At 38.2% G+C, this 27024-nt stretch overlaps 1 protein-coding gene across 2 annotated transcripts in view; it reads left to right on the forward strand.

The window, feature by feature from the left end:
- The window catches only part of LOC307154037 (F-box/WD repeat-containing protein 7), a 74175-nt gene extending 48453 nt beyond the window's left edge, over positions 1-25722 (forward strand). For both annotated transcript variants that reach the window (XM_079863934.1, XM_079863935.1), the window contains exons 3-11: positions 1279-1417; positions 3632-3766; positions 4847-4970; positions 5116-5252; positions 6234-6347; positions 15271-15452; positions 16735-16960; positions 17847-18057; positions 21865-25722. In XM_079863934.1, coding sequence (XP_079720060.1) covers positions 1279-1417; positions 3632-3766; positions 4847-4970; positions 5116-5252; positions 6234-6347; positions 15271-15452; positions 16735-16960; positions 17847-18057; positions 21865-22133 — 1537 coding nt within the window. In that variant the 3' untranslated portion in view covers positions 22134-25722. The remainder of the gene's footprint in view (positions 1-1278; positions 1418-3631; positions 3767-4846; positions 4971-5115; positions 5253-6233; positions 6348-15270; positions 15453-16734; positions 16961-17846; positions 18058-21864) is intronic.
- The last annotated feature ends 1302 nt before the right edge of the window (positions 25723-27024 follow it).

Consider the following 27024-nt stretch of genomic DNA (forward strand, 5'->3'; position numbering starts at 1 on the left):
CTTCCTTTAGTTTCGCATAAATTTAACTGGAATTAATTTTGTTCTTTTGAACACATGGGATGAAAGCGTAGCTTTATTTGTAAATTCTTCGTGTGCAGTTCCTTTTATTTCACCTAAATTAAATTCACAATTAGGATGGAAACATAGCTATTTAAACTTCTTTTTTTGTATCTATCTAATCATCTAGCTACCTTTGCAAGAGCTAATATACGTGTGCAAATCTAGCTCTCTTTTTTTGGTGTTGCTAATGGTTCAGCAATGAACGCAGTCACTCAAATCCCTTAATCATGGAATCACCATCTGAGAGGTTCCTTATTCAGCAAACCAAAACTCAGCATTAAGCTCTGACGAGTATTCATGCCTTATTGTCAAGACGCAGGTGTTCTCCTGGTTTATACTAGAATAGTACATGGCCAACCAGTCAGCAGTTGCGCGCTGGGTAATTGAAGCATCTTGGCATCTCGCTCTCCAATCCCATTAAATATGAATCCATAATAAAAACAGACCTCACTACGTGCTCGCCTGCACTCGTCCCGCTCTCCTGCTCATCCGTTCCTTTCTTCCACCGGAGAAGGTATTCGTAGATGAGCAGAAAGCAAGGAAGGAGTGCTGAATTGTCTTTTTTGTTTTAGTGTAGGGCCCCAGAGACATAGAATTGCAGTAAGGACTGCTGACATGGGACAACTCTCTGTGTCCTTTTCTCACCACAAGTGGAAAAAGGAATGTGCTTCAGTTCTTACTAGTTTGCATACATTAAGCTTTTGAGCACCGTTTTAAATGGGCTCTCTAATAATGAAATGAAACAGGAAAGGGTTTCCAGGAATGAAACAAAGATGAAGATAAACATTTGAATGAATTGGTGTTGGGCAGGTGGCTGATTGAATTCTGAGGCTGAGGTAAATGGTCACGTTGTCTAATGTTGGACCACAACAGTGGCTCTAGTGGGCTGTAGTGGTCATCTGGCACAGATTCAGTCCACACACCACTTTGGTTTTGGCTGTAATTCTCACACTATTGTTCTGAAATAAAGCCTCAGATTTTCATAGTAGCTTCATCCACAGTACATTCAGTGAGCTATTTTGTTTTGAAATCTTCTATAAACTACAGTCTTGCCACTCTATCATTGATAAGGACCATAAAGATGTCTCCTGTCAGAGTGAATTGTTATAAATTCCTCAACCGAATGTCCTTTACAAATGTTATCATTTAGTGTGTTCTTTTTCCCGCTCTTGAAGTCTAATTAGTTTCCCTCTCTTTTTATCCTTCCTCACTGAATAGTCCCACAGGACTGCCGTACCCAGCCACCCCCACCACGTTTGGGGGCTTGCGAGCGGTCAACGGGCAGGGTCAGCAGAGACGGCGTATCACATCCATCCAGCCCCCCACGGGCCTGCAGGAGTGGCTCCGCACCTTTCAGGTGAGTTCAGCCAAACAATTTGAGTCTGTTTCTCACAAGACCTGCCAGAGAGAGTTAACCAGGTGCCACTGTGCTATCACTGCGAAGTAAAACCGTAATCATGGTAAAATCACTGTAGCACACTTCTCTAGGCATATCGTTTTTTAAAATAAACATGACACCATAGTTTAATACAAATTAACCATTATTATAATAAAATATTTATTAATAATAACAAACACAATTCTTCTGCCAATAATTGTATGGTTGTTGGTGAACATTCTATAGATTTCAACAAGAATTAATAAAGAATTTAAATCACAGATATGAACATATTGGCTATATAATGGCGATATGTCAGAATTTAGAGATTGTTTGTTTATGAGCATCATGTTAGTGACATGCACGTTAAACATTGTTCCCGTGAATTATTCATTTGTTCCGAGGGAATGAGTAAAGTCATGGGAGTGAATCGTCAATTTGTGGCTGATATCTTGCTGCTTTTTTTTTTTTTCTGCATGTCAACTAAATTAAAACAAGGAAATGAGTTAGTACAGCATGGCCATGATTTAACTAAAATGAGGGATTTGTTTTAAACTTAAAACGTGTCCATGAATACATTTGTGGGACTCTGTACCTTGACAACATGTGCTAAGAGACTTAAGTTTTTTTTGCAGTCTGGTTTTATGTTAATTATTAAGTGCTGGTACTAAGATCTGACAGAATCTAAATTAGCTATTTAAGGACATGCGGCCGTTACAAGTTTGCAACTATTTACATCGTTGTCATATCCGTCTTGCTAGAACAACAATTCGAGCCTCAACAGAAAGCAGAGTCTCCACCTCAGTCTGTGTTTGCTCTGCCTTACAGATAATTACAGGCTTCATCAGTCCTCAGGCTTTACGAAGTTGCTCTGGCATGAAATAGCAGATACCTGTGTTGACTGAAAGGATGAAGAAGCTTTCGTCTAATGCTCAAAGTTTTGCCCAAGATGTGTTCTTGCTTCTTCTGAATTAATTTTGAGTCAAGCTAGATTTCCGTTTACTCAAAAAAGCCTTTAATAAAAGTGCAGTTGGGAATGTGCACGTAATTCTTCATGACGTCAAAGGCGAGTCTTTAAATGGTGTCTCAGGAGAGAATCAATAGTTTTGCATAATGTCCTCTCAATTGCGGTCTATGCGGTTACACAGTGGGTTCAGAAATGGTTTCGCTTGTTTGCTCAGTCAGTGCTTGAATGAGTTACTTGTTTCAGCCCTGAGTTATTGTAAGGCTTATATCTGGAGGTGCAAATGACACTCCGTATCCCTATGAGTCAGCGTTTTCAGTATCGCTTGCGTGATTCACATTAAATGTGTCATTTCTGCATTCTACAGTGGAAGCCTGTGGTGATATATCTTAGTAGCAGTTCAGGGTTGAAGCCGGGCATTAGAAGTGCAACTTTTGGAGTTCTGACAGTCATGGGAAACCTTGCTGGAATTTTAAATGTTTTATCTTGGAAATGTCAACCTTGGTCATAAGTAATAACACGTGTTGTTGAAAAGTCATGGGAATTCATTGATAAAGTTTGGGAAGCCTGTATCTCAAGATTAATCTAATTAGTTGGCTTCAATTAAAGAACCAACGCAAATAAGCATTTGAATCAGATTTTTGCTCAACTGTTTAATGGCATCTCATTAGTTTGAGCTGCTAAATGTGTTAGTTATGCTTGCATAAACACATATAGACATAAACCAGCTTGCGACAACAATGCCGAGTTCCCCCAGCTGAAGCGTTTCAGCAGTGAATTATAGTCCTCCATAGTCGTCTTCTGTGCATCCCTCTTCCATCATAAACATCCCTGAGCAATCCTCCTCCCTCATTTGATGCGCCTCAGAGCGGAATGACTTTGGCACAATCTCTCTGGTGCAGCACGTCCTCACTGAGAGCGAATTAAGTTCCGAACACCATGAGATCAGCGAAACATTTTATTCCTCTGGATCAAGTTGACCGCAGCTTAATATGGAGAGAACGAACCCTTGGAAGTTTCCAACAGCCCCAAGACATGAAGTCTGTTCCATTTGACTCACAAGAACCTTCATGGTTCCGTTCATACCAGAAGTTACCATTTCAGGGAATGGTTTGCTGCAGTATAGCCAGTGAAAAAGCATTTGCCAGTTCTAATTGAAAGCTCTAAATGTAAACGTGCACACATTCTTTATATGCTCTTGGTCACATGTGCTGACGTGTGTGTTACAGAGCTGGAGTGGCCCAGAGAAGCTGCTTGCGCTGGATGAGTTGATCGACAGCTGTGAGCCCACGCAGGTGAAACACATGATGCAGGTGATCGAACCGCAGTTTCAAAGAGACTTCATCTCACTGCTGCCCAGAGAGGTAAATATGACCTGTAACACTGATGTCCATTCATGTTAATTTAACGCAGTCTTCCACTTTATGGCTTTGATATTTGACAGGGTGGTTTTAAAGCAAAGTAGTAGGTGCTGGAGATTAGTTTGACAGACATGTCCTCTCTTACACCTCTTCAAGAAAAAGATCACAATTCTCTCAGCCTCTGTTCAAGAATATAGAGAGGAAACTACCTTGGCACCCCCTCCCCTTCCATTTCTCTGCTCTTCTTCTTTCTGTAATGGCAGTCATCTTTTCCTTTCATCCTCTCTCCTTCCTGTTGCTGTTTCAGCTTGCCTTTCTTGTTCTCCATCACCTGTCATCTTTCCCGACTCTCCTCCCCATCAAGGTTGTTTTTCTTTTGTGTCAGTGCAGTAATATGCAGGGTGTGTCTGTCTGCCTGATTGAAGCAGATTGTGGAAAAAGCTCCTTTAGGCTAGTACTGTACACACTGAGGAATCTCAGACTGCAAACGTTGTGATTGATTGCATAAGGAATGGTGGAACTGTTTGGACATGCTCTGTCTTCACTGAGGTCTGCGCAAAATGGCAGCACTCTTGACAATGGGAAGACAGAAAAAAAAGAAAAGAATTGTACATTGATAATCCACTACTGTGATCAAGTGAATACTTTAGTCATAGGGTTAAAATGGATAAAAGCTCAAATTAAGAAAAAATATTTTTACTTCTCAAAGATCCAAATCCCCATTCTTATGTTTTATATTAATTATATTATCAATAATGACAGTATGTCACCATATTGAACTCATAAATGAGTTATGTCATTTGATATAATTTAAGAACATAATTTAAGAGCATGTTTATTGAAAATAAGTTTCAACAAATGTTTAGCCAATGTTCTGTTTTTAATTAAGCTTTTACAACCAATAGTTTTATCTCAAATCCTATGCGTTTCCTATTTCATTGGTTCCTGAAAAACCTGCTATGTAACATTTTGAGAGAAATAAAATAAAAGGGGTTTTAAGCCCCTTTGTGACACTATCCCAATAGTGTTTTGATCCCTGTCGTAGCCTTCTCCTGATGTCTCACTCTTTCTGTCTTGTTGTAGTTGGCCTTACACGTATTGTCATTTCTGGAGCCAAAGGATCTGCTTCAGGCGGCTCAGACGTGTCGTTACTGGCGTATTCTAGCAGAAGACAACCTGCTCTGGAGGGAAAAATGCAAAGAAGAAGGTGATTTCACTGCTCTCCACAAACTCTGTGGAGGGAGTCAAAAAAAAACACACATTTATTAAATAGTTGCCTGATTGATGCCGTTATAATAGTAGAATCATGCATTGAATCGGTGTCACCAACATGGAAAATGACACTTTTGCAGGTATTGACGAGCCCTTGCACATAAAGAGAAGGAAGGTTATCAAGCCAGGGTTCACACACAGTCCCTGGAAGAGTGCCTACATCAGACAACACAGAATAGACACCAACTGGAGGAGAGGGGACCTCAAATCACCTAAGGTAGTGTGTGTGTGTATTCACTTTTATTTACACTCCTACTTCACAGGTACATTCCTGATAGTGTCCTGCGAAGTGGACTTCACTGTACATACACCCGTTTTAAATGAAATTTCAAGTGTTTATCCCATATGTCTAAAAAGGCACTGCACATGGCACAGGGAACAAGTGTACATTTGTACTTACACATTACTGGAAATATTAAATAATTAAATATAGAAAAAATAATGTTATTTTAACTATATACACAAACACTACCGTTCAATAGTTTGGCATGAGTACGTTTTTCTAATGTATGCTTTAATTCTGCAAGGATGCAATAAATGTATCAAAGGTGACAGTACAGACATGTATAATGTTACAATTGTTTTCTGTTTTAAGTAATTGCTGATCATATGAACTTTCTAAGAGACTTCTTTCAGACACATAAAAAAAATCTTATTGCCTAAGGATGGATGGTTTTGCTTTTTCCCACATTCATTTTTCTGTTTCATCATTACTTTAAGGCATAATATTAAATCACTTTAATCACTTAGTCAAAATTGGCACTCAAACTGATTTTTACTGCTTTAAATTTAATTTTGAGAGATACCCATCCGCCTGTCCCCTGGGGCTCAATCCTGGAACAGATATGTGTGGAAAAGTGTTAGAAAACACCTGCACTACCCTGTAAAGAGCTACTTAAAAAATCCTCTTTAAGGCACAGTGGGTGCAAAAAAAAAAAAAAGAAAAGAAAGAATTTTAGGATGTACACATGCTTCAGCTGCACCAGAACAGCAGAAGCATTTATTTACCTGACTCGTTCGTTACCATTGTGACCATGAACCTGACGGTTTCGTTCATCCATGTCAAGTTGAAAGCTGCTTTGCCATTTGCCACATCAGCAGGTTCACATCATTCTCACACATTACTGAAATACTAGCGTTTCTCTTCATTTTGTAATTAATCCTCTCTTTCTCTCCTGTGCCTTCTCTCTATCTCCAGGTGTTGAAAGGCCATGACGACCATGTCATCACCTGTCTCCAGTTCTGTGGAAATCGCATAGTGAGCGGCTCAGATGACAACACACTCAAAGTGTGGTCTGCTGTTACTGGAAAGGTGAGCTTTTATTTATTTATGTATTTATTTAGCTTTAAAGGTAAATGCATAATCCAATGGGAAATGCATTGTTCAGCAGTGATAAATACTGTATATATACATATTTAAGTACATGAATTATAAATTTAAATGATTTCTTCTTTTTTTTTTGTTCAAATTAAAGAAACAGAATATAGTATATTCTGTTGAATGTCTGCTGTAAGAGTATTACTCACAGCATATGATTCTGATTAAAATGAGGCACAATTGTGCTTCATCACTCTTACTTAAAGCCACAGTCACACTAAAGTTTGATCATGCGAAATTTCTACGGAAACTGCAACGGTTGTAATATGACTTTTTAAAAAAAAACGCATAATTCAACATATAGCACATCCAAAATATATAAATATGCCATCTACTCAACTTTTACTGCAACAGTGCAATCTGGCAGATTAAAAAGAAAAAAATGCAGCTAAAGGGTCTCAGAGTCACATATTAATCTACTATTAGTCACGTCGTCACGTGATGTGAATTTGCAGGATTATCATTTAAAATTATTGGCTCTAGTTCCACTATCAAAATCAATGATGATCATTTAATTTTCTCAGTTATCACTGAATAATACATTGATCACTGATTGAGAAAGTTTGGTTGCTTTGCTTGCATTTGTAAAATGCTTTCAGATATTTGAAGTGTACATGAATGTGCAGCTGACCCCTCTCTGTCCTCCTCTCATTCTCTTCATCTTCTCACTCTCTCTCTCATGGGAGGTGTGTTTTCATTGAGCATCCTTGTACAACTGCACTCACTACCATCTCAATTCATCCAGAAAACCTGCACATGAGTATCTTCATCACTTATTCACGTGAGAATGTGAGAACAGTCATGTTCTATTGAACACTGAGATGATCACTAGCTGCAAACACCCTGTCTTTCTGCCTGACTCTCTCTCTCTCTCTCTCTCTCTCTCTCTCTCTCTCTCTCTCTCTCTCTCTCTCTCTCTCTCTCTCTCTCTCTCTCTCTCTCTCTCTCTCTCTCTCCTCCTTTTTTTTTTGCCATTCCCTTCCTCCTGCACTTTAAGGATTCATTGTGCTGGCTGATGCTGTGACATGTTCCTTGTGCTGCAAGTTTATGGCAGTTGTAAAATAACGTGTGTGTGTGTACGGTTCACTCATCATGCAGCGCTGCCCTTTCCATCCTGACCTCCATTTTCATCCAGAGTCTAATGAAATCTCTCCTTTCAATGTTCACTATCATAATAGACACTGACAGGGGCGTTGTCATTCTCGTTTGTTAGATTTTTCTTCCATGTGACTCTCACTAGTCCGCTTTTCACAGAAGAGGATCTCAAATCATTCCCAAGGTTATCAGCCTTTGAGCTTCTGTAATCAAATCTAGTGTGCATTGATTGGCTCTCGTCTTATCACAGCGGAGACGTGATTGGTGCAGCAGCAACATGCTGTCTGATGAGAGACATCATCGTAGCAGATGGCAGATGCGCCATGATTAGGGTCATCGCCGCATATATGGCAGGCTGCCTTTTTGTTCCCATCATGCAGTTCTGTTTGCGGAGCTGTCGAAAAGCAGCACCAGCTTGAAAATGCTTGTAAAGCTTGGATCAACTTCTGTTACTCAGAAATATACCCACATTTTTTCCAAAAAGGCTAAAACAGGCATTACCATCAGAGAGCGTACCATCAGATGTGTATATAAATGTATTCATACAGTAGTTCTAAAAACATTTGTATTTGTACGTGTTCAGCTGGCCCATAATGGAAAACAGTTGATATGTCAATACTTGTTTGTGTTGCCCACGTTTTATTAAATGGCTAAATAAGTTAATTAAATGGTTTAAATATTTTCTATTTAAATTGTTATAATATATTAATTTCAGATATCAGCCGATAACCAGTATATTATGCATCCCTAATATAAAGGAGATTATAGCTGTGTGAATAGTGTCTCAAGTCTGATGCAATGCTTTAGAGAGTCCCGTGGAACTCGCTGGGGCCAATTAAACAGGAAATGCTGTGTCCTTTGAAGCTCCTGTCAGAGGAAGTGGAACAGTAAAGCAGGAGACAATGGGGTTTAGTGCGACTACTCTTTCATACTCTCTATTCACTTTTGCAGTTCACTCAACTGTAAACTATTAACTGTCTTTTTGAGGACATTTATAAAGTCCAAAATATATTCTTCTTGTGTTTTTAAAAATTTGCATTTTCTGCACTTTTGCGGTCTGCGTTTCTGTTGTCGTGACCACAGCCACAACCACAAAACTCTGAATCTGTGGATGCCCCCTCCCCTCCCCTCGGTTCCACTGCTCTGTTCATCTCTTTCTGGTTCTCTTACAGTCTCTCTGTCTTCTTGACCTTGGGTCTGTTTACTTTTTCCTCTCGCTACACTTCAGTTCACCATTTAAGTGCTGTAAACCCCCTGGAGTTCATGCAAGCAACTCACTGGCAGATACTCATCCTCTGAGACTAAAACCTTCTTGGGTTGGGATCGATAGCAGATCTAGACAAATAGGCTCCTTTGGGTCATGGGTCCCGGATTTCTACATCACCAACCCCTATGTACACATACTCAGACAAACACTATGTATTTTGTTTTCCTCCAGTTTGACCTCTATTTTGTCTAAAGAATGAAAGCGTGTGCTTTTTCTTTGTATGGTATTTGGATGTGTCATTGTCCAAATTTCTCTTCGTTCTTTGTTTGCTTTGCTCTGATATTGTCTGAGGATAAAGCCGGCCAAAGAATGTCATAGCAAGAGAATAGTTGGAATTCCTTTGCACACAAGTGCTCTTTTCTCAGTAAACACCCTTCACTCATTTCACTCATTATAGTGGAGCCCATTTTGTGTTTATAGATTAAAACAGAAAATTGCCATTCACTTGTTTTTCACAAGCAAAAAAAAAAAGGCTCCAAAGGGGCCATTTTGCTGCAGTCCATCTGTTGGAACCAGCAGGTTTCTTTCTGTTTAGGTAAAAAGGTGCCCTTCACTGCTGATCTGAGACCAGATTAACAGCTTTTCCCATTACAGATAATGTTTATTGAGAGTTGGCAAGCACCACTATGGGCTGGTTCCCGCTTTCTGTTGAAGTGATTCATGAAAAACTTGGACGGGAAAGAACATGAAATACCGGTTGCTAAAAGTAGTTTTTCAATCAAGGATATTATTTATGCGCACAAACAGTTTGACACATACAGTCTTGGCTAAGGTTATGATTAATTTAGAGATGCACCATATAAGCAAAAATGATTCAAAACCTTTTATTTGCATATCTTTTTAAATAATATTTTTATATTATGACCCATTTTGGCTTTTTAGTAGTCAAATACTGGTTGACTTTTTCTCATTTTAGGAACACACTCATGAACACTGTTGTGGAATGTGTAAAATTTCTATCATGATTATGATGTTTGCAGGTTAATTTGACCCACATATTTCATTGTTAAAGGCACCCTCATAGACCTGAAATATTTTTTTTTTTATTGAAAAGGGTAGTTTACATTTACATTTATGCATTTCGCCGATGCATTAAAAAAAAAAAAAAAATCTTATACTGCATTGAAGGTGTATATTTTTATACGTTTATGCATGTTCAGTTAATTGCAAATCAAACCCATGAGCTTGGTGTTATCTGCACCATGCTCTACTGCTTAAGCTTCAGGTAAGCACTTTTGCACACTTTTTCTCTTAAAAAATGTGAAAAAACTGCAATATTCAGAGTTTATGAAAAAAAAAAAAAGTTTGGTTTTCCATAGTGTGGTTTTTGGTGAATTTTATTGAATCCGACTATAATGATAGTGCCCTGATTTGTAACCTAATACAATAATCTGCCCATAAGAGTTATGTTTTGACGAACCTTGTTTGTGAAAACAATTCACTGGTTCTCTTGCCATTATTTAGTGGCTACATATCTTTTAATTTCAGCTGAATCAGGAAAGCTGCATAGGAAAGACTGGCAACTACAACAAATACTGGTGTGTTATTAAATTTATACCCGACCCCTAGTATCATTAGCCCAACATGGAAATAAGTAAATGGCTGAGCGACGCCTGATACGAATGGAAGATAAAGATCTGATAGGCGTGCCGTGGATTACAGACCATCTTCACCCGCACTTGCATGATAATGCTATTACTGGCCCCCTTCCATAGTAAATGAATGGGCCTCATGCTGTGTGTAATAGGAAAGTGATTTTGAGGGAAGATTAGGCTCGAACGCAGCATCGTGCTCATTTGAATGTGTGCCACGCTTGAGGATGTGTACAGCACGATAAGCGTCTGATGAGGGATGAAATGTGACAGAAACATAAGCAAGCAGATGAGCTGCTTTGGATTAGGATCAAGATAAGAACAGGGGCTTCTATGGACTTTGGTTTTAATGTTGTCTCCATGGCATGACCAACAAAACAAACTACTTTGCTCAGATTACCTGAATAGATGAGGCGTTTTATCGATTGAACCACTTCACAGATTATATGTAGCACTCTCTCTCCATCTCACTGGGAGCTGTCGGACTCGTCCACAGTCTCCGGAGTTGAGAAGGATTTATCCTAAAACTTCAGAGACAATCACCAGAACTCTGAAGCAATGGAAGTTTCCTCTATGCCAGCTGTACGGGCATGTCTGACATCTAGCAGCTTTAAAATGCCTGTGGAATATTCCTCATATAGTGACACTTGGCCAACATCTCTCTCTTTCTGTCACATCACAACCAGCCCAGGGCTAAGACGTATTTAATCTGGCTTTTCTGAGATGTCGACAGGATTTAACCACAGCTCTTTTCACCTGTTCAGGGATGAGTGGCGTAGAAAGTTGGTGACCACAAAAGGTTATGTGGATGCTTTGAAAAATGCCTGAAAAAAATACTAAAGGGCTTTTCACACTGTGCTTAAAGCAGCATTTCTCGATTGTAATTTTGAAGGAGAAACCCCGGCCTGGCTAGCCACGATTGTGAAAAGTGTGCTTTTTCAGGCCTAGAAGAATCTGAAATGAATAAAATCATATGAAATCATGGAAAATTCTGTAGTCTATAGAAATGTTCCTTATGCTCTATTATAAAATATTTTTTTGGTTAAAAAAATTATCTTGTAAGTGTCTCTGTATACATGTATATATGTATATGTGTGTGTATATATATATATTGTGTTATATTATATATATTTATTTATGATAAAAATCTATGCACATCATAAGTTTTTCATTTAGATGTGACTTTAGTTTGCGTATCTTTCAAAAGTGTGATTTTCTGTCCTGAAAAAGTAAATAGATAAAAGTCTAAAAAATCTTGGAGAAGTCATGGAAATTTCTGTGGTCAATAGATATGTTCTTGTTATGCTCTATAATTAAATATACATATGTCTTGGGAAAATTATTTAAATTGATATATCTGAAAATGTGGGAACCTATGATGGAAAGTTACAGCAAAATATTTGGAAACAAATAAGTGGTCATAAGCATCCTCAGTGCTTACCTCATTAAAATTTCATGAGCTTTTTGTACTATTTAGTTTCAGCACCTGAGGGGAAAAAAATGTTGAACAGCAACAACAAACGCGTTAACTGGAATAAACCAGCAGGTGTATTATGTTTGTATTATATTTCAGAAGATTTAAGACGCCAAAACAAATTTGACAATTTCCATAGACGAATTAACTATTAAAGTACCTACTTGCATGCTATCGCCTCATGAATAAGCAAATAAGAACATTAACCCGGTTTTTACAAATGTACAGTGTGATATTTCATTAATTACTAACCCAGGGTACAGTATGAACTGTGTGAAACCCTGGGTTTAGATTGCATAAACAGTCTCAAGGGCTTTCGGGTTTTAATTTGGCAATGTGTTCAAAGCTGCTCTCTGCTGCTGGAGGTCACCTTTCGTGGAGATGTGTTTACGGTAGCGCAGGAGATCTGGGTGTGACATGACGTACTGTAGAGAGGAGTGAGAAGGTCACAGGGAGTGTATGAGCATATGCATCTGTGTCTCTCACTGTGAAAACAGCCCTCCAGCCTCCTTCCTCCTGTTTACTTCTTGCTTTCATCACATCTTTCACTCAATCCTAAAGCCTTTGGCTCCATTTCACGCTCTCTCCCCTCGTTTTCGCTGCTTTATTCGGCTTTTAATTTCCTGCGACTCTCCTCCCCCTCCCTCGCTCCAGCCATGACTCAGACTGCACCTTTGGCTGACCACCAACTCCTTAACATGCAGACTGCAGCACTCCTGCCCAAACCATCCACCCACTCCTGCATCAGAGAAACAAACACACCCAGCCAGAGATTACCTTCATATGCTGATCTTGCAAATCGTATATTAGAAGACGTCTAAACCTGTTCTGGAATAAGCTTAAACCTCTGCTTGTTTGAGGCCTGATGGGCTTAACACCCCAACTAAAGATTTTTAAATGTGGCTGTAGATGGATAATTAACTCCATACCATTCATATGTACTGAGGTTGAAATCGTCTAACCCAGTGTTATTTTTGCATTATTTGTATGTTATTGTAGTATTTACTAGTGTTGAATAAGCTTTTATTTGTAAGTTTTCGTTTTCATTTAAGTTTTTAGTCATTTTGTTTTTGTAATTTTTAATGTTTTTTTTTTTTTTTCCTATTTAGGTAATTCTATTTAGTTTAATTCTAAAAATCGATTTAGGTTTAAGTAATTTTAGTTCTTCAATGCATTTTATTTCAGTTGCTAATTTTGGGTTTGTTTTTCATCTATTTATATTTTATTATATTTCAGCTTTGTCAATCAAAAGTGAAAAATGTAATATAACGTGACAAATTTTGAGTGCAGATCATAGCTGTATTCATGAAGTAATTAGAAAAAATGTACGCACCAAAAACAGGATACAAGGTATGAAATGAGAGAGCACGGTGTAAACGACTCGGTGGAACTATATTTTCAATTAATGAAAACACTTTTTTTATAGTTGTAGTTTGTTTTAACAATAACAACACTGATCTATTCTCTGATGACCTTTTGAATAGTCAGTCTTTCCCAGAAAGCTTAGAACTAATGTAATGTGGTAGTGACAGCATTGTTTTGTATGCAAAGACTCTGTTTACCCTTCTATTTATGCAAACAGCCATCAGCCATTTATTGGCCCTAGAAGAGGTTTTGTGCTTAAGAGAACCATACCATGGTTATGGCACACTATAATTTCCTCTGTTTACCTTGTATACCCTCCTTTAACTCCTTTACAAAGCCCAGGCTCAATAGCTGAACAGTGTTTAACAGACAGATGTTCTTCAAACTGCAGTTCCCACAAACCATTGTAGTCTGTGGTTTGGTGATGAAAAGCTTTAATAATAGTGCTCTTCCAGATGGGAGAGGACTTTTTTAGTATGAAAATAGGAGGGTTAGCAATGAAAACAGCTGCTCTAAACAGTCTGCTCACCATCTGAAACACGGAATTTGTGTGCCAATCCTGGCCATTCAGGAATACGGTGGGTTTTGAACACGAGAACGAGGGTGTTGAAATGGGACCCACTTCAGTCCGACGAGCGCAATGTGGAAGGAGACTAAACAAAATAAACACTGGCACTTTACCACCCTAGCCACCATTTGCACGGTATCTTCTTCCCTAAGATTAGATGTGGACTGTAAAATGAGTGGAATTTGGAAGGGGTTTCTCAAATGGATTTAAACCTCGATCCTTGGCTTCAAACGTTTCCCATCAGCCACTCAAACGGAATGCTAATCTCCATGCCTCGTGGGTGCCACAGACTTGCTCTTTTATGGTTTCTCAACGGGCAGATAAACAGACACCTAAGCCTTTTGGTTTCAAAGTTCCTTTTCCAGAGACAGCCTGAGCAGGCTGTAATCGCCTAAGAACACGGCTCCATGCTCACCAGCATTATTTAAACCACCCCAACATTCCATGGGAAAGATCCATCGCCTTAGTAACACATACTCATTATGGAACACAACGCCTCATGCATAATGCAGTAAGAAGTACATTAATATTCATGATTTAACCTCCCTCCCTTTTTCTCTCTGGCATGTTATGGACACTACAAATGTGAGTGCAGTAGCTTTTGATCATAAGATAAGAAATTGGCTTTGGGCACATTTTAACACAGGATTGTTTAGAGACGACGTCCTTGTCGTTCATCCAGTTCTCTATGAAAAGCCATTCTGCTTTTAACTCCTTTGTTTTATCCCATTTGTCATTTTTGTAGGTACAGTAATGGTTTGAAATGATTCATGTTAAGTGGTTTGATTTCCTCAGTAGTTGCTCTTTTGTTCCATCAATTGCCACATATGGCGATAGAACAAAGAAAGACACGTTAAAACGCTCGAAAGTCCTCGGTGGCGTGGAGGTTGGTCACCGCTTCTAAAGATTAATGATGCATTGCGGTTGATCATGAATCGAGATGGAGACAGAAATAGGAGCAGCTGCATTATGAATTAAAGGCCTTGAGACCTCCTCTTTCACATCTCCTGGGTTTATCACCCCTTCTTTTATCGGCCATGGTTCAGAGGTTACGCCTTTGACACTTGCAAAGCTTTCCACTCGCCTCATAACACAACGAAATGACCACAGGCACCTTTGCTTTCATGTTTGCCTCTGAAATTAAATTGAATTTGGTTTAATTAGATTTAGAGGAAATGGGCTATAGCCTTATGGATTATTCTATGGGATTTCTCTCATCATGCCGATCGATATCTAATATATGATATGAAATAAGGAGTTTCTTTTTCCAGTAACACTGCTTCCTGCTTCAAATGGACCATAGAGTTATTTGATATATGTTGATAAGCATAAGTAATGTCTTGGGTAAAGGTCAAAGTGATGGATCTGAGTGCTTTAAATTAGTGGGTAATTAATTTGCTACCGTTTTTGTTGGCCATCCTTTGAGTTGCAGTTTAAATGCATGCCATTGTAATTCAATTAATTTACACTTGAATTCCTTCTCTCTGTGTCGCCAGTGTTTGCGGACGTTAGTCGGCCACACCGGAGGGGTCTGGTCCTCTCAGATGCGAGACAACATCATTATCAGTGGCTCCACAGACCGAACGCTGAAGGTCTGGAATGCAGAGACAGGAGAATGTATCCACACGCTGTATGGTCATACCTCAACAGTGCGCTGTATGCACTTGCATGAGAAAAGGTAACATCTACCACCTCCCAAAAGGCACTTTACTGTACATCCAGATGCATATAGATTGCTCCACTGAGGTTATGCAAGCTTTACTCACATTATTACAGTAAAGGCAGTAATATTGTGAAATATTTTGACACTTAAAAAAAGTACTTTTCCATTTGAATATATTTAAAAATGTAATTAATTCCTATGATGGCAAAGTTGAATTTTGAGCAGCCATTACTCCAGTATTCAGTGTCACATGATCCTTCAGAAATCATTCTAATATGCTGATTTAGTGCTCAACAAACATTTCATATCAATGATTAGTCAATAGTTTTTCCACTTTGGTTCGTGGCCTTTTTGTGTTTACCTCCAGATTTACATGAATTAAATACTTTATTAGATATATTAAGGAAAACAAAAAAAGTGAATGATTAATACATTAATACACAATACATTTTTCACTTACAGTGAGATTTAAATTTTAATTTTTAAATTAAGCATATGTTAAAACTGTTAAAATTAGATTAAAATTAAAAACTTATAAATTTAATATTTAAATATTAATAACTGAAATATTAATGGTATTGTGGCATTTCTGGTTAAATGAAATTGAAAAGGAAAAACTGATGTCGAGTATCAGCTTTGGATAAACAACTACCATGCGTGAGTTAATTTTTTTTTTTTAAATGTTATATATATTGTAAAATACATTATATAGCCTAATACTTCTTTAAAGATAATTCCATTCAATAGCAGCACACAGTGCTAGTTAAACTGCACATTTCCCATCTGATTTCAGCTGTACTCATTAACTGTGCGGAGTGCTCATATACAGAGTTGAGCTTTGCTTCTTTATGCTCTGTTGTGAACTACACAATTGCTCGCATGAAAGTATTCTCTGTTTTGGGCCAATTGGTGTGCATATTTTTCCTTTGTGTCAAGCTTGATTGCTTATTTTGTTCAGTGACCTCAGGCTTCATTCAGCAACAACAATAGTAGTTTCTGTTTGTTACTCTTTGCTTCACCAGAACCCATTTTAATGTTCATTTTGTTTAAGAAAAATATATCAAACTCGTTTCCTAGGGGTCTGGTTTTATAAACAAAGTATGTTTTCCCTTTGATTTATGTAATGCTATAAGCAAATACAACCCTTGAAGGTACAAGCAATTGACTGTCATAGACTGCTGAATTAATGCCTGATTAAATTCTACCATCATAAGTTGAAAAATAAATAATTCCAACATTATTATGTGAAACTTTTAATGCGAGCAAACACTTAAACCAGTTTGTTTTTCTCTCTCAGGGTGGTGAGCGGTTCTCGGGACGCCACACTGCGGGTTTGGGACATAGAGACGGGTCAGTGTTTGCACGTGCTCATGGGTCACGTGGCAGCTGTTCGCTGCGTGCAGTATGACGGCCGTAGGGTTGTCAGCGGTGCCTATGACTTCATGGTGAAAGTGTGGGATCCTGAAACCGAGACCTGCCTACACACACTCCAGGGTCACACCAACAGAGTCTACTCCCTACAGGTAAACATAGACATTTACCTACACCTGACACACGTGACCTGACTAACGCTCGGCCACTTCACCTGCCTCGCAGAGGTCAGATTAATGGCTGATGGATTCATAGTCCTTTAAAGCAAGAAAAAGAATCAAGCCATCTCCTCGAAGAAACATTAAATGTCTTTGCGGGTCATTGCTAGGTTAATTCTTGAGCAGTAAGGCTCAATCATCACTCAGTGCTCTAAAGAAGCATGGGTTAAAGAGAGATTTGGCCTGAATAAGAAGCACTATCATTCTGTCTATTCTCTTAAAAAGCTTTCATGACCTACTGCTAACTGTGCAGGAAGTTTATCTTAACCACACACCTTCAGTGACTCAGGATTATCTAATCATGAGTGCTATTAGATGCAACCTCAATAGAATCTGAAAAAAGCATAATTATATTTAATTTTGGTTCATAGATTACAGGGTCAAACTGTGTAAGGCAACTATTGTAAACCAACGTTCCTGCAAAGATTTTTATCTTGGACAGTCTATTGTGTCTTTGACACAGCAACTGTGGGACAAAACATTTGGGCTGTAGTCCATACTAATCTGCATTTGTCCTCATTTGTTCATATATCCATCATTTTAAGAGCTTTGCAGTAATTGCATAAGTTAATCAAACATAGTGCCATTTAATGCAATAACAATGGAATGGAAAATATCTGGAATTCAGCTTGTGCTGCATCTCATTGTGAAATGAATCAAATCCCTTCCCTGCTCAATACAGCTTTTATTGAATTCTTGGGTTTTATTCTAGACACAGAATAAGCCAAATGACTACTGTGGGTGTTTAGCCACAGTTTTCTTACATAATGTAATTTATTAATTACTGAACAATGATTTATTTAATCCGCTCTTTCTACAGTTTGACGGCATCCATGTAGTGAGTGGTTCGTTGGACACATCAATTCGGGTGTGGGATGTAGAAACGGGAAACTGTATTCACACGCTCACAGGTCATCAGTCTCTCACCAGCGGCATGGAGCTCAAAGATAATATCCTCGTCTCTGGAAACGCTGACTCCACCGTCAAGATCTGGGACATTAAGACCGGCCAGTGCCTACAGACACTGCAAGGTGAGCAGAGAGAGTATGACTGATCTTAACTCGGTCAAAGGAAAAGTTCACCTAAAAATGTCAGTGACTTAGAGATAGTTCACCCTAAAATCTAATTTAAGTCATAAATTACTCACCCTGGTGTTTTTCTAATGCCATATGCCCTTCTTTCTTTTATGGACCACAAAAGGAGATTTAAAAAAAAAAAAATGTTCAGCTCGTGCTCATCCATATAATGGTAGTGCATAGTGATCTGCATAAAGCTTATAAAAAAGATGCAAAAGTATCACAGAATGATCCCATGTGACTCGTATATACCAAGTGTTCTTGGGTATACGATATGAAATTTAATGCATTATTTAACGAAAATCCTGACCTTGGCCGTTGGTCTTCAGTCCATGGCTACGCAACGTGTGCTATCGTGTGACACTGTTAGCGCCGCAGTTTACTCCATCTCACCCAGAAAAAGCACACAATCTGTTATTCCATGTTCTAGACACTGAATCCATTTTTTTCCGCTAAACTAAACTAAGGGAACAGAGAAAATATAAATGGAATCCATACATGAAATGCTTAATATTAAAGATGAATGAGAAACAGCTGGTGCTATTTGCCATTGTGGCTATTTATCTGGAGCGAAAGCACAAGCAACGGACTGTCTGGGTTCACAAATCCATTCAGGCTCTGAGTCAGCACAGCGAGTGTCCCTGTATGTGCACAGAGACATATCATAAATTATAGGAAAGTTGCTAACCTCTAAAATAAATTTCAATACAGGCTGTATGACTAATCACATACGATCCACTGACTTCACTCCTATTGGTTGTTGTGTCGCTCCGGAAAGTCGCTGTTGTTGTGTCGCTGGACACACCTGCATCCTGTCACTAATTGTCACTGTCACTCATATCGCCAAAAATCGCCAGCTCAGCAGTGAAATGAATGGGATTATGGCGCATTGTCGCTGGCAGTGTAAACACAGCTTTAATTCTTTATAGATTATTGCAGTGTTTATTATAAATTATTTATCTGTACACATTATTTTATTTTTAAATGAATGCACCCTTGTAATTTTTAATCGGAAAGACATCTTTTCTCTGACATGTGCGAGGGCGGGACAATAATCCCTTTCCTCCAACAACCTGTCACTCACATGTACAAAATGAGGTTGCATCCTGTTTTTGTTTTTTTAGTTCGAGAAGCCTTTTTACTTTGGTATATGGCACAATAGGGAATCAAATCAGCTTGCAATATGTTTCATACTGAATTTAAATGCAGCATTCCTTTAACCTGAACATAGATGTTGAATAAATGTAAAATTTGGTGTAGGGGAAGATTATTACTTAATGACTTAAATTTCAGTCTCTTCCTCACACAAAGCAATCATTAGAAGACTTGGGATTTAGTACACGTCTCGTTTGGACCACAGTGATTGTCCTTTGTGTAGCTTGACAGCCACTGTGAAGTTGTTGAATGAAAATATTTTCCAACATTTTCTACTTTTGTGTGTTGTTGGGGGGAAAAAGGGTATACATATTGTTTTTGGGTAAGCTGTTCCTTTAAGAGCTTTATCCATTGCATTTTAACCACAAACAACATTTTTACTCCGTCTTCAGGCCAAAGAAAAACATGTTTCCAAATATGTATTTTTCATAGTTCCCAGCCTCTCTTAGCATCTTGTGCTTTAATCTTCTGGAAGGGTGAGGAATAGATGACATGATGAAAGGAATTGGAGGGGGATGTGGTGGTCCTATTGGGGGTGCCCTGAGGGTAAGACAGAGGGGGGATGGACCATATATCAGTTTGTAGGTCATTTAATTAGGTCTTGAGCATTTCCTATTATCACTTAATCGTTTGACATAATAAACAAAAACACACATTTGACCCCAGACAAGATGCTCAACTCAATGGCTGAGCTTTGAAGTGCGAATGCTCATAGACAGTCACTCATTAAAGGAAAAGGGTCTATTTTGTCACTCTGTGTAGTGTCTTGCACATCAATGGAGAGCGGCCATCTCATTTACATTCACACAGTTGACTTTAGCGCTCTACTAATGGGTATTCATGAGCAAATTCATGCCTTTGAAATGGATATTTTGAGTTTTCATTCACTCATGAACTTCAATCTGTCTTTGTTCTCAATCTAGATGTTTGATAACATGATTTTCAGTATTTGACTGCGGATTGCCTGTAATAGCTCACCACACCCCTCTGCAGTAACAGGAGCCAGTGTACTGTAGCACATCTCTTTTTCTCTTTATCTTTATATGCCTCGCTGACAGCAGTCTAAGCACTTTTGTTTAGACTCAGATGTTCCTTGGCCTATCAGAAAGACTGGCTCGATTCAATACCTCAAGGGCATAGAATCAAAGCCATTAATGCCACAGTATTTCCCGTAACCATAGTTACACATCCTCTCTCCGATTTCACCGTTGTGGCAAATAGCTGCAGGTCGATTTCCTGTCTATCGGGCTCTCAGCGTTGCGGTGTGTGTGTGATGAGCCTCTACATCTGGAATCCCTTGTAAACTTTAAAAAGAGTACTTATTTGGGAAATAATATACTTTAAAAGAATATACCCAAGTGCAAATTTAATGTACTGTTTTTGACACTTGAAGAAATGTTATTTGCTGTAAAATGAAAATTTCTTTTAGTTGAAATTTATATTAATGCAATTATTTCATCTTAAGAGTGCTTATTTGGTCAATATAAGTAGGACTTAAGCATAGAAATAAAAGTACTTTAGAGTAAAACGTTTAATTTGACATTATTACAAATAGAGCTGAACGATTAATCGTTAAAAGATTGCTGTCTTTATTCAAACACCCACACAATCTTATACCTTTGACAAGTAGCTGCGATCACAGCAGAACATTCAAATCTGCTTCGGCGCTGCTGAAGAGCTAGAGAGAGCAGTTTTCAAACACCAGGATCATTATTTGTGTTACAATAATTTATATTATCACAGAAGAACTGGGATATTTCTGATATAAACACTATCTATGATAGCGATCAAAATAGAGCAAATCAACTTTTGAAAGTAACTAGATGCTTTAAAGATTGTATCAGTTAAATTACAGCATTAGGTGGCGACAAGTGACTGTTAAAAAATGTAGGCTATTTGTCATTGAATCATTCATTCAGGAGATTCGTTCAAAAATGCTGGAGTCTTTATGAGTGAGTCATTGAATCATTCGTTCAAACAAAAAAACAAAAAAAACAACCTCTAATAAATGTAAATTAATTTTTTTTTTTTTTTAAATAGACTGCTGCAATTAATTTTTTTTAGAACCTCTAGTAAATTACAAGTTATTTTGTTTAGTTCAGTACAAAAAATCATTTCAGAATCGTGCAGCTCTAATTACAAGGTGCACTAATTTTTTTTCTTAAAAAAAATTCTAATTTTTAAAAGTGTACTCGAGTGTCAAGAAACAATCGAAGTGAAGGTGTGCTCCAAGTACACTGTAAAAAATTATATGATCAATAATTTGACAACATGTGTTTTTACAAGTCATCAAAATAAGGTTTTCAACTTTTTTATAAGTTATAGAAGATTAATCTATATGTCATAGAATGTAATTTAAGTTGAAATGACTTATGTAAATATCCAAGTTGACTGTACTTAAAACTTTAAGGCAGCAATTTTTTTAGTGGCCTACTACTTAAGTGGCCTTTTATTTCAGTAATATTATATTATCTGCATGTAGTTTTTTTATATATATACTTTTAAGATTTGAGTAATCTAAAAGTGTACATTCAATACTGAATGTACTTAGTTTTCACAATGAATGTCAACTCTTAACTTGTTTTCTTTCTTTTATCTCGCTCTTAGGTCCCCACAAGCACCAGAGTGCAGTAACATGCTTGCAGTTCAACAAGAATTTTGTCATCACCAGCTCCGATGACGGTACGGTGAAGTTGTGGGACCTTCGGACAGGCGAGTTCATCCGCAACCTGGTCACACTGGAGAGCGGAGGCAGCGGCGGTGTGGTCTGGCGAATCCGCGCCTCCAATACCAAACTTGTTTGCGCGGTGGGCAGCCGTAACGGCACGGAGGAAACCAAGCTCCTGGTGCTGGACTTTGATGTGGACATGAAGTGAAGGGGGTGAACTTAAAGGGGACTTGTTTGTAAAATGGGGAGGGTGGGGAGAGCAACCTGCCCCGGGTCTTTCCGCGCCAGGACCGATCGCTCACTTCATGGCATCTCCACCTCCCCGATAAGTTGCCGCCAACATCTCTCCCCGTTGTGCCACGGTCCACGACTGCCGCCACAGTTCCGTTCACCTTCCGAAGGGGGGAGGGGTGGGGGCAGACGCTCATGCACCACAGCATTCTGGGAAGGAAACTGACAGGAAGGACTTGGGAAGACTGGATTGTCCCTTTTCCTACCACTCAAGGCGACCTTGCACAGAGACTTGTTCGCTCAAGCCTGACTGAAATTCACACCCATATGTACAAACGTTATTTTTTTGATCTAAACAGTCAACACTGTATACATGAAACCCTAACGCATCAACACGGATACGGAGAGATAAATAGTGTATACAAATAAAAAATTTATGGAGAAAGATGAGAATTGAAGAGCTTTGTACTGCAGGAGTGATTCGAGAAAGAGAGACAAAGGAAGCCAATTTTGTCAGTCCTCATCAACCTCAGCACACGCCAAATATCCCTTTCTTCCTCGCACGTTATTTTCTTTTGTATCCGTTTTTTTTTTTTTTTTTTTTTGCTTTGTTCCCCACAACTTTCGTTTTTTTTTTTTTTTTTTTGGTTTTCGCATCAACAGCTGTGAATTAAAGTTTTGTGCTTTCTTTTCAAGTTCAGCATTTTTTGTTCACTTCCTGCCTACTGTTGCAAACAACAGGTCTCAGTATTAAGCTAAACCCACTCTGCTGTTTCACACATTTTTGAGGTTTTACTTGTGATGTGTTTTTTTTTTTTTTTTATAAATTCAGTACTCCATAAGCAGTGGCTCTCTGGATCGGAGATGACCTGCGTTCATTGTTTTTCAACCAGTCTGGTCTCATTAGTTCATCAGTGCTGGTGCTCCGTGGGAAATGAGAATGTTTTCCCATAAGCTCCTGGGAATGTCTCTTCCCACCCCCCCACCCTTTTCCCCCCAGTACTGTCCATCCCAGTGGCCAAACTGGATTTTATGCTGCTAGACACAGAAAAAAATAAGGTGGAACTTTAACTGGCTGTGACGTTTTAGTCCCAGACGAAATTCTAAACAAAAGTTACTTGTAGAGTTTGAACTTATAAAAACGACACAAACAAACGTACCAACAAAAGCAAGATATCCACATAACAGCTTCTCTTTTTTTTTTGCCACTGAAACTTGAGCCAAATGTGCCTCTACGAGGCGTAGAGGAGGGAGAATGTCTGACAAAGAGACGGGTTTGTCTGCTGAGATGAAACGACAGACGAGTAGAAACTATTTTGCGCGTTTGTGAGCATGACTGGGTGTGCGTGCGGGTGTGTGTTTGAGCAAATTGTTCACACATTCCTTGGGACAAAAGCTCTGCCAGCCTGTTCTGTGTGGAAATGTATGCTTCGACAAAAAAAGAATACCGTTCTTGTTTTTAATGAGTTGAAAAACGAGATTGTTGGAACCGACGTTAAGTTACCGAGGAAAAAAGGTGGTCTTAGTGTACAGAAATGGACATCTGATTACGTTTTAAGTGCTAGAGCTAACCTGGTTCCGTTGGTAATGCTCTCATGAGTTTTTTTTTGTTTTGTTTTGTTTTTTTCTTTTTTCTTTTTTTTTTTTTTTATGGTAAAGCAGCTTCATAGATAAACAACGTAACCGCATCCGTAGCCAAACGATTTGTCTCATCCTCCAAGTCACACAACTCAAGCTGAACTGTGAAAGTGGTTTAACACTGTATATTAAAAGAAAAAACAATCTTGTTCTTTCTCCTGTTTTTTTTGTTTTTGTTTTTTTTTTCGGTTTTTTTTTCTGTTTAATTTATAATCTGGTTTGAGAAATCAGATGTTGGAGCTGTTTTATTTTTTCAGTTTATGTAAACTGCCTGGCATAACAGACAGATAAAAAAAGAAACCTTAAAGGGATTGTGTATTTGTTTGATTCATTTAGAATTTTTATTTTCTTATAACTTAAGTGCAATAAAATGTGGGTTTTTCTTTGTTCATTTCAACAATTTTGGCTGTCTGTGTTCCTCAATGTGTGAAAGTGTGTCATGTGTCCAATAAAGCTTCTATAGTTTGTTCCGCTTAATAACAAGGCATTCCAACCATGGGGCTTATTGGTTAATGTGATTTTCATTTAACAAGGCAGAAAAGCTCATCTTCTCTTGTCTTCTAGACAGGATGGCAACTCTTCTCCTTCTGGTACATTTCATCCTCACTTTAAAGCCCCAGATGCGTGAGCTGGACCGCATTGTGTCCTGCAGAACAGCTGATAAATCATTTAAAAATACCTGCCTGTTGTCTCAAGCGTAGATCAGTAACCTTTCTAAACCAGCCAGTGTTTGTTTGTCACTTTTTACAGTGCAACGCAAATCGTGTACAATCTTTTTATGCACATTAGTCCTCCATGATAGCAACAGACAAATGTACATCTTAGCTCTTAGACATAACCAAACGTTTTTCAGTTGAGGGATGATGTATTTCTCTGTATCTGTTGCAGAGTCATCCTGCCTAAAGCTACAGGATGTTCATAGCCTGTTGCCTAGCAATGGTTCAGCTCTGCTTAGTTACTACAATGTTCGAATAGTTGATACTGTAAGTCAAGAATGAGTACTGGAAGAAAACCCATACTATATATGATATTCTCTGTTCTTTTAAAAGTATTGCATACAATTTATGGTTAAAAAAAAAAAAAAAACGGGGAGCAGTAGCCAGAAATTCACAGTAAAAATACTGTGACAATGTTTCTAGTATTAGGGATAGAATATATGCCTGTATAATTACAGCTTATAACAGGATGTTTCATTAAGTTTTATAACTATTACTACTTGACCTACTAAAATTAGCTTTTTCCTAAAAAGTTCTTTAAAGCTTGCCTTTAAAACAAGGCCAAAAACAGACGTACAACAGACGTCGCACAGGGGTTTACAGAGACAACAGCATCAGGGCAACACACCTCACAAAAACATTAACTACATGACATTTTAAGAGCATGAATACATTACATGAACTATAGTGAAATGTAGTAATAAAAGACTCAAGATGGATGCTTCATGTATTGAAAATAAGGACTTACATAAGCTTGATGTCAAGAAAACGACTAATATACAGAAGCTTGAACAGTTCTGCTGGACTCTGCATCTAAATCAATGCAACAATATTTATGCGTCATGTTATTACAAAATCCTTCAGACATCTGCTCTCTCTGTCAGCTCTGGTGATATGGTTCTCTATTCACTTTAATTAATTATTCAAAAATGAAGACTAAAGAGCATTAAAAATCAGCCTGAGCCCAGGAATTCTGATTCTTGACGATCAGCTCCAGAATAGTTTTGCCGTCTTAGTGTTTGGAAATCAAACTTGAAAAATTGACTCGTTTGACAGTCAGTGACTAATCGCAGTGGACATTCATGGGATTGAATGTCAGTTGTTGTTAAATGGTTACCTTTGACACATCTACCACTTTCTCTCACCTAAAACACACTTGACTCACCAATCTTTTTAGATGCTGGTATGTCATTTTCATTTTTAGTTGATTTCAATGTCAAAAAAAATTAACGTTTAATCTTTTTTTTTCACATTCAGGCAGTTTATTGGCTTCAATAAATATCCCTCAGTGTAGATTCTTTTGATTCAGAAGTTCCAGGGCCCTGGCTATTAGTCGAACTTGAAAGAGAAAAAGGAGAGCAAGAGAGTATCATTATTGTTATAAGAAGAAAGGAAGGGATGAGGAATTTTATAAAAGAGTGGAAAAGGAGGGGATGAAGGATTAAGATCTTTTTCTTCACCCTGGTTTCTTTGTTCCTGTAATCCTGCCCCCCAGCACGAGTGGCGCTTTATGGGAGAATCCTGTCTGTACGGTTTGATACAAACGGCACCACAATAGATAACTGCATGATCTACAATCATATTCACTGATGTGATCATTTGAAGGGATGTAAAAAACAAAAAAACAAAGCAGTCTTACCCAGGAGCGAAACCCAGGCAGATTCGTGAATTTTGCTCAGCAAAGGAACACATTTGATTTGGCAACACAAAATTACTTTGTATAATTAGAAGCAAATAGCTGCTGTCCATAAATGTGCATGTAGTTCTTACAATAAACCGTTTAATATAGAAGAAAGCCAATGAATATGCAGACTAGATCTTTGGGTGTGTATTTTAAAGTTCCGGGGGGAAGACCCTGCATGCTTTCTAAGTTTTCTAGTTTTCCCGTGTAAAATGTATTCCACGGACAGAATCCACATCTCCATGATCTTCCACATCTTCATGATTTCTTAACATTTGCTTTAGGAAAATTGCATCCTATGTTTTCACTTTACTTAAAGCCATTAGTGATGCATTTACAGAGGTTAGTTACTGTAATAACAATATATTCACTTATTTGACAGAAATAAATCTGAATTGCTAATTACTGAATTACTAAAAAGTCATGTAAATAGGAAAATGTTGGCGTTATTTTGTCACTTATTGGGAGCAGTATGCTAGCTGGAGCCGTTTACCTCCAGTCTTTGTGCTAAGCTAGGCTAACGGTGGGTGCGTCAGACAGAGTTACGGCACGCACGGAGATGCGTATGTATGTATGGACTTATCTAACTCTGGGGGATACGGTGAATAAGCTAAAGTCCCAAAAAGCCGGCGTGTTCCTATAAGTGCTGCTATTGAATCAATGAATTGGAGCAACTAATTCAAGAACAAATTATTCATTGTGAACTGGTTCAACTTGTTCATCGAAACAATTTGATTCAAAATAATAATCTAATCCTCTCAGAACTGGGTAAACTATAAAATACCCATGATATTATAAAAAATATTGTCTTTATTGGTTTAAGTTACCTTTCT

This window comes from Squalius cephalus (genome assembly GCF_949319135.1).
Source record: "Squalius cephalus genome assembly, chromosome: 2".
NCBI classification, from domain to species: domain Eukaryota; kingdom Metazoa; phylum Chordata; class Actinopteri; order Cypriniformes; family Leuciscidae; genus Squalius; species Squalius cephalus.